Genomic DNA, 12,129 nt, shown 5'->3' on the forward strand with positions numbered 1-12,129 from the left:
TTTGCCTTATGTCTCCTTGGCTAGTACTCTCAGTACTTTCAAACTGCAAAAGGTTTGCACAATGATCATTATTTTATGTACAGACCTATTTTCAAGATATTCTGTTAGGTGGATTACCCTGTAGGCATGATAATAAATCACTTTTGCATTTTGCATAATCTTCTTGTTTTTAATCTGATCTGCATGAAAATTGGACTATACATTGCTGCATTATGCTCTTACTGCCCCTCAAATTTGAAGTAAATTGATTAAAGCAAGCTGGAGTTATTATGATTTTTAAAGAGTGTGAAAGCAAAAGGAAGAATCCATAGGAAGATTAAGGAGAAAAATACACAGAATGCAAGACAAATATGGCTGGTTTTATTCAATTCAAATTTGTGGTCTACTCTGAGGGTGTTTTTCTGCAGCAAAAGTTGTTAATTTACATTCAGGCACTATCAAGCTATGAATGTGTGAATAAAATGTTTCATACTTGTCTTATGCATTGACTATAGTTGGCTACTCGACAAACTATTGTGTGTCTTGATGTAGCTTAGATATTATTTTACATGAGTGTATAAGGTTAATCTTTAACTTGGTTTGTTATGAACCCAGATTCACTGGTTATTACTTGTTGTTAATCACAGCTCCGAGTACACCTCTTAACATTGTTGTGTTACCAATAAATGCTACTGCGGTCAGAGTGATGTGGGATGAACCAGCCATACCTAATGGAATAATTCAATATTATGATATCATAATTTTGAGCAATCCTGTAGTGATTCTCAATCATACTAATCTGGTCAATTTGACCCTTGATATCTATGGACTAACTCACAACACAAATTATACAATTAACATCAGTGCTGTTACTGTTGAACCAGGAGATGTTGCATCAATGTCATTCACTACTCCATCATGTAAGTGTGTTATTGTGTTGATGTGTTATTTAATGTACTGTTTTGATTAGTACCATCACTACCATTGAATGTGATTGTTACTACTGGTGGAATGTTACGAGCACTTGTTGTAAACTGGGAATCACCCAGTAATCCAGGGGGTATAATAACAACATACATGGTGACTTATGACAACACTACAGTGAATACTGGTGATAGTAACACAACATATGTTATTATGGGATTGGATGTATTCACTAACTACACTATTAGTGTGACAGCATGTACTGATAATGGTTGTGGTAACCAAACTGATGTTGTGATTGGAGCTACAGCAGAGGAAGGTATGTGCTCAGTGGCAATAAAAAAAAAATCAAAAAGAACACTGTTTTTTTTTGTTTTTAGCACCCAATTCACCCCGTAATATTTCAGCTTTAGTCATCAATTCTACTACAGTAGAGGTCACCTGGGATCCACCCAGTATCACTAATGGGATCCTACGTTATTACACTGTAGTGTATGGTAGTAATTATGCACCAGGAAGGGGACAGGATATTAGTGGTGGTGACATGGATGTGATGCAAGTGAATGTTAATAGTGTAACTGTGTTGATATCAGGACTGGATCCCTTCACTAATTACACATTTTATGTGTTAGCAGTTACTGTAACACCAAGTGAACCTAGTGATAGTGTTACTGTGTTAACTGATGAAGCAGGTAAATAATTGCATAACAAATACATGACTTACGTATTAAGTTTATGTTACAAAAATAAAGAAAATACTGTATAAGCATGCAATGTAGTCTTTCTAGTGTAACCAGTACAGGAAGTCAATTGCGGCATATGATGTGTTACACCATAATCATCATTTTTATAGTGGTGGATACTTACATGCTATTACTAGCATTAAAATTGCTACCCGACTAGTCTATGCTACTAAAGCCTGTAAATGCACTGAGTTCCTCTCTGAATTGTTGTTGGACAAAGTGTGTTCAATATGCAGTGTGTAATTAAAGTGTAATTTTGTACTCAGAGTTGAGGTGAGGCCCAACAATTTTTGAGACAGAGGCAGAGTCCTTGCATATTCTTAGTTACATATGATGTCATGCTACATGTATATGCCTCCTGTGATTGTAGAAATACAGTGTGCAATCAGGAATGCTGCTTCCAAATATTCTGGCTCTTCAACATCAAGTAGTTGTCACACATTCTAATCAAACAGTCAGGTATTATGTATGATACTATAAAGTTGAAGCGGGATGGCTCAAAAACCCTAAATAAAGTTTTTAAAGTACATCAGGAAATGTTTGAAAGAATGGTACTATATTTAAAAAATTTATAATGCTTATACATGACATTCGACTGCTTTGCTGCTCAATTGCAGTGTCTCTATTTTTGTGCTCGAATCATTGAAGGGGGTCTGAGTGTTACTCTCTTGAGCTGTTAATTTTGAATAACATAGCTTCCAAGTTCAAGATATCTTTTTTTCAATATTTCTGATATGGTAATACTCCCATATGCCACTAACACGAACATCAAGATTGCTCACTATCAATTCCTCCCTATTTTATTTTGATGGAAAGATTGACCAGGTTACTGTATAATTATCATTCAAGGCATTTTTTCACCAGCTTCCTGTACAATAACTAAAGTTTGGAACAATTAACTATCAAGTATAATTGAATGTGACAACAGTGAATCTTTCTCTATAGAACTTCAGTGTATGGAACTTGATAGCTAATTTTTGTAACTACGTAGCTAAATATTGTGATTGAATTGAATCTTTTACCCTGGTCATACTTGCTGTGCTGTCTGCTCAGTAATTATTATGCAACTAAGTACTAAGAATAATAATTGTGGTCAACATTACATCATAAATGTTACTGTCTCAGCAAAAACCCGTCTAGTTCACACAAGCATGCATTTTGAGAAAATAATTTTTAAAAAATTGGTGAAATTATGCGTGTTACAATGAAATTTTACATAGGTTTTAATCGAACCATTACCCAGGAAATTGATTAAACCTATACACCATCTTATTTGACTACTCATGGGGAGTCTGAAAATCTTTCTGCATCTCCAATTGGTTGCGTGTCATGTGGGTTTGTTTACAATGCGATAGACATAAACAAAATTGTCACTGTTTCTTCAATAAAACCTCCTTCATACACTTATGTGCAAGTGACTGCAAGTGCAAAACTAAAACTATACCTTGGTTGATAGATCTGCCAATCCATGATTAACGTTGTAAGCCAAATCCCACCCTTGTAGACTAATCCAAACGGAAGTTATGGCTGCGAATATAAATGCCTGTAGTTTATTTTTTGTGTAGTCACTGTACAAATTGATTTCCTTGTTCTACCTATTGTCTAGTGAAAACTACTGACCATAATCGACTGAAACTTTGGTGAACTATTGCTTGAACAATGCAGATGATGCTGAGAAAAAAAAGAAGAAATTTGCAAGTTGTGCGAACTAGACAGGTTTTCACTGAGATGGAATAATAAATTAATTAATTAAATAAATGTACGTGAAAACTAAAAGGCCTACAGACATGCACTAACCAGTGATAGAATCACCATTTAACAAAGGCACAAATGTACAATACGTACTCATTTTCGTGCTAGTGACTGAAAAGCCATACTATTCCATATAACACACACTACAAAACAGGCAATTGAGGTGGCCATGCCCGACATTAATACGAAGGAAGTTTGCTCTGGTTGGTTTGGCTGTCTCTTTGTAAATGTATTGTTAACGGAACATAGAATGTTTTAATGTTTGCTTGGATTGTACATTTTGCCTTCACCTGCTTGCTGGCTTGGATGTCTTCCTTTATCTGGCACTCCTTGCTTGCATACTCTAACTACTACAGTGTTGTATGTGTATCTCCTGCAAATTGTACTAGTATGCATATAGTGTGTACACATCGCTGTACCATTGCATTACCACTGATGAACTGCATTTAGCTACTTGTGACAGAGATAGGCTAGGTCACATAAAATCAGTAATAGAATCAAACGAGGGATCGGTGTGGAGGATAGAGGTAAATCAACAAGACATCAGATAGTTGAAGTACATAAAATCTTGTTCCCTTTATTGTTTATACAAATCATTAAGGCGACCTGGGGACCAAGACAAGGGCAAAGATGTCAGGGATCCAGATGTCAGGGATCCAGTACTAGTTGATATTGTGCTGTATACTGGCTACATAGCTGAATAACTTCTATCTTCAGTGTTGCCAATAATGTATTGCTGTATGCAATATTACAATAATATATAGCTCTCTACTGTATGTTTTGTATTCATATATACTGCATACACATCACTGTGCCTTTGCCACACCAATAATATACCGGAACTTAGCTACTGATGGCATCTAGTTATAATGTCACTGTTGCGTTATATCTGTCACTATTGTACTATGTTGATTTTGATCTTGCCTTCACCACCTAGTCATGCATAGCCTCACCCGAGGCTTGTCGTATCAGTGTATGTACTTGATTGATATGACCTGGTCCTAGCAATAACGGTAATGATAAACGTGTTATTTGCACGCCCTCTAGCTACTTGCACACTGCGTAGCTACTGCTAACTATGATATTTTATGATTTCTTCAAATCTGGAGTTGTTTATGTTCCTTCTTTATGTTTGACTTTCATGTGCCATCTCAGTAATATATATCATAATTTGTGTTAGTGTCTTTGGGTCATTAGTAATAGGCACACAGATGGAATTGCATTTATTTATTGTATGGGTAAAGTTTAGCTTGTGAGATTAATACTATATTGTTGTGGTGGTGCTTTTGTATTGATTTACCTGATAAATGATACAGATGTACTGTAATGTGTTTATGTTTTGGTTGTTGCTAGCACCCGTCCCACCAGAGAATGTTTTAGCTTCAGTCATCAATTCTACTACAGTAGAGGTCACCTGGGATCCACCCAGTATCACTAATGGGATCCTACGCTATTACACTGTAGTGTATGGTAGTAGTGATGACATGGAGATGATGGAAGTGAACTCTAGTGATGTGACTGTGTTGGTATCAGGACTGGATCCCTTCACTAATTACACATTTTATGTGTTAGCAGTTACTATAACACCAAGTGAACCTAGTGATAGTGTTACTGTGATAACTGATGAAGGAGGTGAGTAATGTTTCAAATAATAATGTTGAGGTGACGATTTTCATAATAGCTTTACCATAAACAAGCAAACCATTGCTATAAAGTACCTTGTGCTTTCACATTAAAAATAAATTTTTCTCTATCCCTTATAAAACAACAGGAACTCTTGAGGGATGTAGGTAGTATGAGTTTGAGGTGTAGTCTAAACTTGCATCAATTATGCTGGTATACTTTCAAGATTAATAGCCAGCAAAAGTATCAAACATTGTGCCTTCATATATAGTATGGAGACTATTTTGATAGGTATTCACAATTCACATGCCAAAGCAAATGTACAGTACTACACATTGTTACTTCATTCAAAAACATATCTGCTTCTTGACTGATTATCACACTTTTTAAAAAATAACAGTGAGATTTTCTAATAGAGCACTAAATCTAATACAACAGTCAAGAAATACCTATGCACTCTAATAAAACAGCCACCTATCAAACATGATTTTTAATTTTGATAGCATAATAGACTATTTAAAAGTTTAGTCCTCCAAAACAAACTATCACTATGTGCTTGGTTCAATTGCTATTATTTATCTGATTATCCACTGTGATTAAGAACTAATAATAAATAATAGTTAGACAACAAGACCAAGGGACTAAGTAATTTAGTAACCCAATGGCTTGAGGCTGTAGCGTCCTGAGCACAGCGAGGGCACTACTAAGGGCTAGAGGGGTTACTAAATCACTCAGTTCCCATTGGTTGCGGTGTCTAACTTATTTAGACTATGGTTTAAAGTACTTACCTTTATAGCCACAGCATGAGTGTAGGGTGAAAGAGCAATGCAGAACAATGGAACGGTTTCTTCCTGAAGTCCTTACAGCTCCCACAAAAAATTATTAGACCGGTAACCAAAGTAACAGTCCCTACAGCGCATACACCGTTTAGTCTACTATTTGTCCAGAATTATGTGTGGAACACGGAGAAGAAGAGTATTACAGTATTATCAAGTACTGCAGTGTGCCTTCGTGTTGTAATTATTTATCATATGCATGCATAATTGCTTGAGGGCGGGTTACTAAATGAACATGTGTAGGTGACTAAGTGAGCATGTCAGGTGACTAAGTGATTTAGTAAACCTGTAAATGAGCCATACCATAGTTTAAATTATAATTAAACCGTTGCTAATTATGAAACTGTTCCAGGCCACTTTATTGTATGAACTACTTCTTTTAAAAATAAAATTTTGTGTTGCACCAAGTATGTTACGTATATTGTGTATGTAACATTATTTATCAACCTTTTTTTGTATATTTTGATTCTGTACACTCCAGCTCCAAGTGCTCCAGAAAACATCACAGCTAATAGTTTAAACTCGACATCTATAGCTGTTAGCTGGCTACCACCTTCTATTCCAAATGGCATAGTGAGGTCATACCGTGTTGTATACACTACTGGTGATGATGTTGATAACACTATTACTATGGACACATCAGTCATCATCAACATGTTAGAAACGTTTACTACTTATCAAGTTCAAGTGTTTGCCACTACTGTTGTTGAGGGAAATGGGAGTGGTATAGTTGTTGTCACCACCGATGAAGATGGTGAGTAATGTCTATATAAAATTCAATTGTCTGAAGTCTCTATGTATGTATAATGTGTTCAGCAAGGATGATTTGTTATTTTTTCTATGCAGTGTAAGTTGATGTGTTTGTTTTATCTTACAGTACCTGGTCCCCCTGGCAATCTATTTGTCAATGAGATCAATTCCACAGCAATAGTTGTCAGTTGGTCTGAACCAGATGTATCCAATGGAATTATTATATTATATGAAATCCTCTACTTTGTTGGTAATGTGTCTTCTCTTGATGATGATGTCACCAGTGTGTCAGTTGCTGTGACCACAAACACTTCTTATCAAGTTATTATTGGTGGACTAGATCCCTTCGCAATGTATAGTGTGGCTGTAAGGGCATATACTAGTATTGGAGCTGGAGAATTGACTAATACCTTCAGTATTTTAACTGATCCATACAGTAAGAAAATTTGTAAACATTTTATAACTAGCTTTGGTACCTCTGTATGTGCAGAATTTCATTGCCCTGGCTATACTACTATAATATTATTAATTTTTAATATGCTTATACGCGTACACTAATTTAAAAATGGTGGACAAAAAGCATTAGGATCTAATGCTCATTCATTTTGAAATAATGTTTAATAGTCTTGCTGACTGTATAGACATATAGTAGAGCAACTAAGTGAAAATGCATCAACCTTGGTACACCAAACTTGGTACAACATTTGATTAATTTATACTATTTCATATTAGACACGGTGCCATTAAATTACCAATCATATCATGCTCAAAGAACCTGACAAGTCAAATCAGTAGAAAATGTATTAGATGAAGCCATAAAAGTGGTCAGTAGTAAATAAACCCTAAATGATGGATGATAGCAGATAGAAGCTTTGTGTATATGTCAGGTTGTTTGTAGATGACTTTATTTTGAGCTAAAACCACTCCAATATGTGCAACAGCTGGTGAGAAGAATGTGTGGACTCAAATGAAATGCAGATGAACCGACAGATGGCTTTAGGTATTATGTATAGATCTGTTACATTTAGACCATTGTATACTTAATGGTTTTGCATAATGATGGCTACACCACAGCCTCCAGAGATGTCATTGCATTCACCCAGTTAGCTTCGCCTCGTGCTGTATTAGCCTCTTGACACACACCCTCGTACTGTATTTTCCATACACACGCATGGCGGTGCTTTAAGTGTTATATTGTACTTCCTGGTTGCGTCTGGCTCGGAGTGATTTTCTCTAGTACTCAAACCGCTGCGATTTTTGGTGATAAGGATATCAGTAAGTGTTTAACTATTCTATTTCTAGTCGTAGAACGAACTAATAGGATTGGTTTGGCTAGTTTTAGCAATTTACAATGTCACGCACATGATCAGTCGTGCTGTCTTAGTGGAGTCGTGTTTAAAAAGCTTCGTTATCAGACGATCAGTAAGTGTTTATACAGTCTATTCCTAGCCGTAGAACAAACTCAAAGGATTAGTTTGGCTGGTTTTAGCGATTTACAGTGTGTTGTTTACATAACATTCCACAAATAAATTCTCCGCATAACTGTACTGTATTTGCCCAAGTGTACTGTATTTGCCCATTTAAGCGCATAACTGTACTGTATTTGCCCAATTAGCTGCATAACTGTACTGTATGACTCATGCAGTACAGTTATGCAGTTGATTAGTACTGTATGGAGAACACGATATGCGTCATCGCTTTGATCCTCCCCGCAAAGTACAATATAAGGTAATACAGATCAATGCTTAATTAACTCTTAACCATATATTTTTGCTCACTGATGGCAGTAAGGTATTTAGTAGTTAGAGAAAGTTTCAATGATACTGCACAAATTAAGCAACTTGTACAATCACTACAGGTTCATCCCCACCAGTAGGATTTATGGTGATGGTACTCAATTCAACTACAGTACAGTTATCATGGCAATATCCTGAGTCACCAAATGGTGAGATCAGAGGTTACTCAATTCTGGAGTCATCACTTGTAATACTAAACATCACTTTGGATACTGTTGATGATACTAGTAATCAAACAGTTGTAGTGTCAGGGTTAACACCATTCACAATTTATGGCTACCGTGTGAGAGCCTTCTCATTTGGTGATCAAACTGAGCAACCAAACTTTGTCCACATTGGCATAGCAACTGTTGAAATAGTTGTGAGAACCGATGAAGATGGTAAAATATGTAGTACTTTATTGTGTTGATATTTACATTTTCAATTATAGTACCTGGACCTCCTACAAACTTCATAGTACAACATATCACTTCTAATAACATACAATTATCATGGGGTGTACCATCAGTCACTAATGGCATCATACTCTACTATACTGTGGTCTATTCTAACACTACTGATACTATAGAAATAGTGTACAACAATAATATTACTATAAGCACTATTACTGGTCTCAATGAAGACACTGTGTACAATTTTACTATCTATGCTAACACCAGTGCAGGTGCAGGTTCTACTAGTATGCTTTTAGCAAGAACATTTGAAGATCGTAAGTGTATTATGTAGTTGATAGACATTTGGTAAAGCTATATAATGTATAGGTATAATGGAAATACATCTTTATAAGTTGTGATGATTACGTTGGTCTCTTTTGGAAAATTATGCGTGCATGGCTTGTTTCTTTGTCTGTTCACACCAGTACTAGTCCAGCAAAGCAGCTTTATGTTAAAGTAGTCAGTGTGAGTACTGTGCAATGAAATTACAGGTCAGGTACTGTATGTATGCTTTACTCTGAGGCATATACTTCATGCTACTTCAGAATGCAATGAAATTGGTTTCTGGATGCATGTGTACAGTGCCGTTGTATTGAACTACAAAGCTAATCACCATTTAAACAATAGGGAAATATTCAATTTGCATATTATCTATGTACACCTCTATTATCTGAACACCTTGATTATCCTGAATGTTGAATTCGAGAATAATAATGTTGAAGGTGTATTTTCTATTAGAGTATGTGTGTGCTGAATGGAGCTCCATATATGGACTTCATTAATTTGTCACTCAGCACTCAACCAACACTCATTATATTACTCAACACTCATTAGCATAAATCACCTCTCAACTTCTAGCAACAATAGTTGAGCAACCATAAAAGCAACAGAAATTAAATTAAGTCGTTATATCCTTTATTATTGCATAATTTTATATTATTTTTTGTATAGTTCCATCAGCACCTCCACAAAATGTTACAACCATGGTGATCAGTTCAACATCAATATCTGTGTTTTGGGATCCACCTCCTTTTAATGATCAAAATGGTGTCATCACTGGCTATCAAGTGAACATCATTTATCAGAATACAACTATTGTGTCTATCATCACCATTAACACTAGTATTGTCGCTAATAACTTACAGGAATTTGAAGAATATGTTATTGAAGTAGCAGCTATGACTTCTGTTGGTTTAGGTCCATTCAGTGATCCTGTTAGCAGTCAAACATTTGAAGATGGTGAGTAACAGTATACTAATCTTTATATACGTATGTACAGTCATGCATATGAATCATTAATGGGATTGTTATGCTACACTCTGATTATTTATTAAAAAAATATAATAAGCTTATTTTTACCTACAATATCACCATCGATTCACTGCCATGTACATACAGCTACATAGAATGAAACTGTCTATAGAGAGCTTTTCTTATTTGCTAGTATCCAACTACTGTAGTAACGTCTCAGTCAGTGTCAGTTACTTTTGGAATTTACACTCTTCCAAGCACAATAGAGGACAGTATGAGAATAGTCTGAGACAGGCTCTTTAAACATAATGTATCTAGAGTAATCTGGTTGGATAGCTGAACTCTTTGCATAGTGTCTACTCTAGCAATACTAGTATCTACACTAGTTTACATGTGCTTACAGTAGTATAGATACAGCAGATGCACACTTACACATTTCTGATCGTTTTAAGATATCTTTCCATGCCTTAAACCACCAAGATTATACAATTCTTGATACAGCCATGTACATAAATTGCATGAAAGTTGGCAGTTTGTTAGTGAATCCTGTGGAAGGTAAAGAGCCACTGTTTTATAAGAATGAAATACGTGTAGCTTCAACCATATCAGAAAGCTGTTGCTAATACTCTGAATATGTAGACTGAGCATTAATAATTGGAAAGTCAACAAGAACAGTACCCCGAAGATATTTATAAGTTGTTGATAGAACTGTAACAGAATTGTATAGCTAGTCTGATCGTAGTAAGCCATGATAGTAGCACATTTTTGAAGAACTCTTTTTTTACTTGTAATACAGAGCAAGGATAACTACAAGAATTTTAACTACTGTTTTGAAGATTGACCCAACCTTCTAATCTACAGACGTCAAAGTACAAGATAGTACCTTTCGTTATTCATACACTATGTAGTCTCTCAAAGCTAACCTATACATTTTTCTTATTGCAGTTAGATACTGGCTACTTGTACAAGCATCAGATTCACTTTGGAGGTTTTTCAACAAACTTGTGGAAACTGCATGCATGGATTTGTCATTCCAACTTCTTCTTTATTGAGTCATTGAGCATCTGTGAGCAAATTTCGACCTCTGGGCCTTGTAACGTTTTGCTGGATTACAATAATTGTGATTGGATCTGCAAAAATAGATCTTAAAGCTTCCAAATTTCCAAGTTTGACTAATCATGTTTCCTCAGATTTTTACCCACCTAATTTTACAAAGCAACAATGATATGTTAGGGGTATGATGTGACCACATTTTAAGCTGGTATTAAGCTGGTAGGTACCTTCAAGTCAAGTTATGGGTTGCCTGATACATACAATTGCAAAGGCTATAAGACTCCTTTTCATAGATACACAGTCGTAATTATAAAACTGTGCACTAAAAGTTAACAAATTTATCACTGAGAGATCCAACTATCTTGTATTCCAGAATGCAGTTTTTTGGCCTACCAAAAGATCTGACTGTCGTGTGTTCCAGAATATAGCATTAAATTTTTGCAATGCAAAAATGTGACTGGATCTGCGAAAACAGGACATAATCACATATTTTTGAATTCCTGTTTATTAAATATTTATAATCTACTTAGCCAAATGTACCCACTGGCAAAGTTTCAGCTTCATATGCCAATACCTTTGGGAGTTACAGCCCTACAAAGTAGCAACAACAGAAAAATCGATTTGTACAGCAAGTATAGGGAAAATAAATTACAGGCGCTTAAATAAACGGCTGTAACTTACCAATGGATTGAGGTACGGAGCTACGATTTTCACTATCGTGTTTGCCATGAACCGGGGGACCAATTACTGGGGAAGTGTTTCCTTTACTCACCCTTCTTCACTGCATACAAAGGCAAAATTTGTGAACAAAAATCGATTGCGTATGATCACTTCGATGTGATGTAAACAAACGCTCATAACTTCCACGTCCTTGGGTCTACTGCAACAAAGAGTTTCCAACTCCTCTTGAGCAGGCGAATAAGATGATATCCAGGGTTGTATTGTTAGTCCCTTTCTTCACTAAGAAAGAGGCGTTCAAAACATTTAC

General features: G+C 35.7%; 1 protein-coding gene across 1 annotated transcript in view; it reads left to right on the forward strand.

The window, feature by feature from the left end:
- The window catches only part of LOC136254617 (titin-like), a 170,671-nt gene that overhangs the window by 71,136 nt on the left and 87,406 nt on the right, over window positions 1-12,129 (forward strand). Inside the window, exons 30-38 of the mRNA XM_066047361.1 lie at window positions 627-899; window positions 950-1,222; window positions 1,284-1,595; window positions 4,752-5,030; window positions 6,339-6,611; window positions 6,735-7,043; window positions 8,466-8,783; window positions 8,834-9,112; window positions 9,789-10,076. Coding sequence (XP_065903433.1) covers window positions 627-899; window positions 950-1,222; window positions 1,284-1,595; window positions 4,752-5,030; window positions 6,339-6,611; window positions 6,735-7,043; window positions 8,466-8,783; window positions 8,834-9,112; window positions 9,789-10,076 — 2,604 coding nt within the window. The remainder of the gene's footprint in view (window positions 1-626; window positions 900-949; window positions 1,223-1,283; window positions 1,596-4,751; window positions 5,031-6,338; window positions 6,612-6,734; window positions 7,044-8,465; window positions 8,784-8,833; window positions 9,113-9,788; window positions 10,077-12,129) is intronic.

The sequence above is a fragment of the Dysidea avara genome, chromosome 4, assembly GCF_963678975.1.
Source record: "Dysidea avara chromosome 4, odDysAvar1.4, whole genome shotgun sequence".
Classification (NCBI taxonomy): Eukaryota; Metazoa; Porifera; class Demospongiae; order Dictyoceratida; family Dysideidae; genus Dysidea; species Dysidea avara.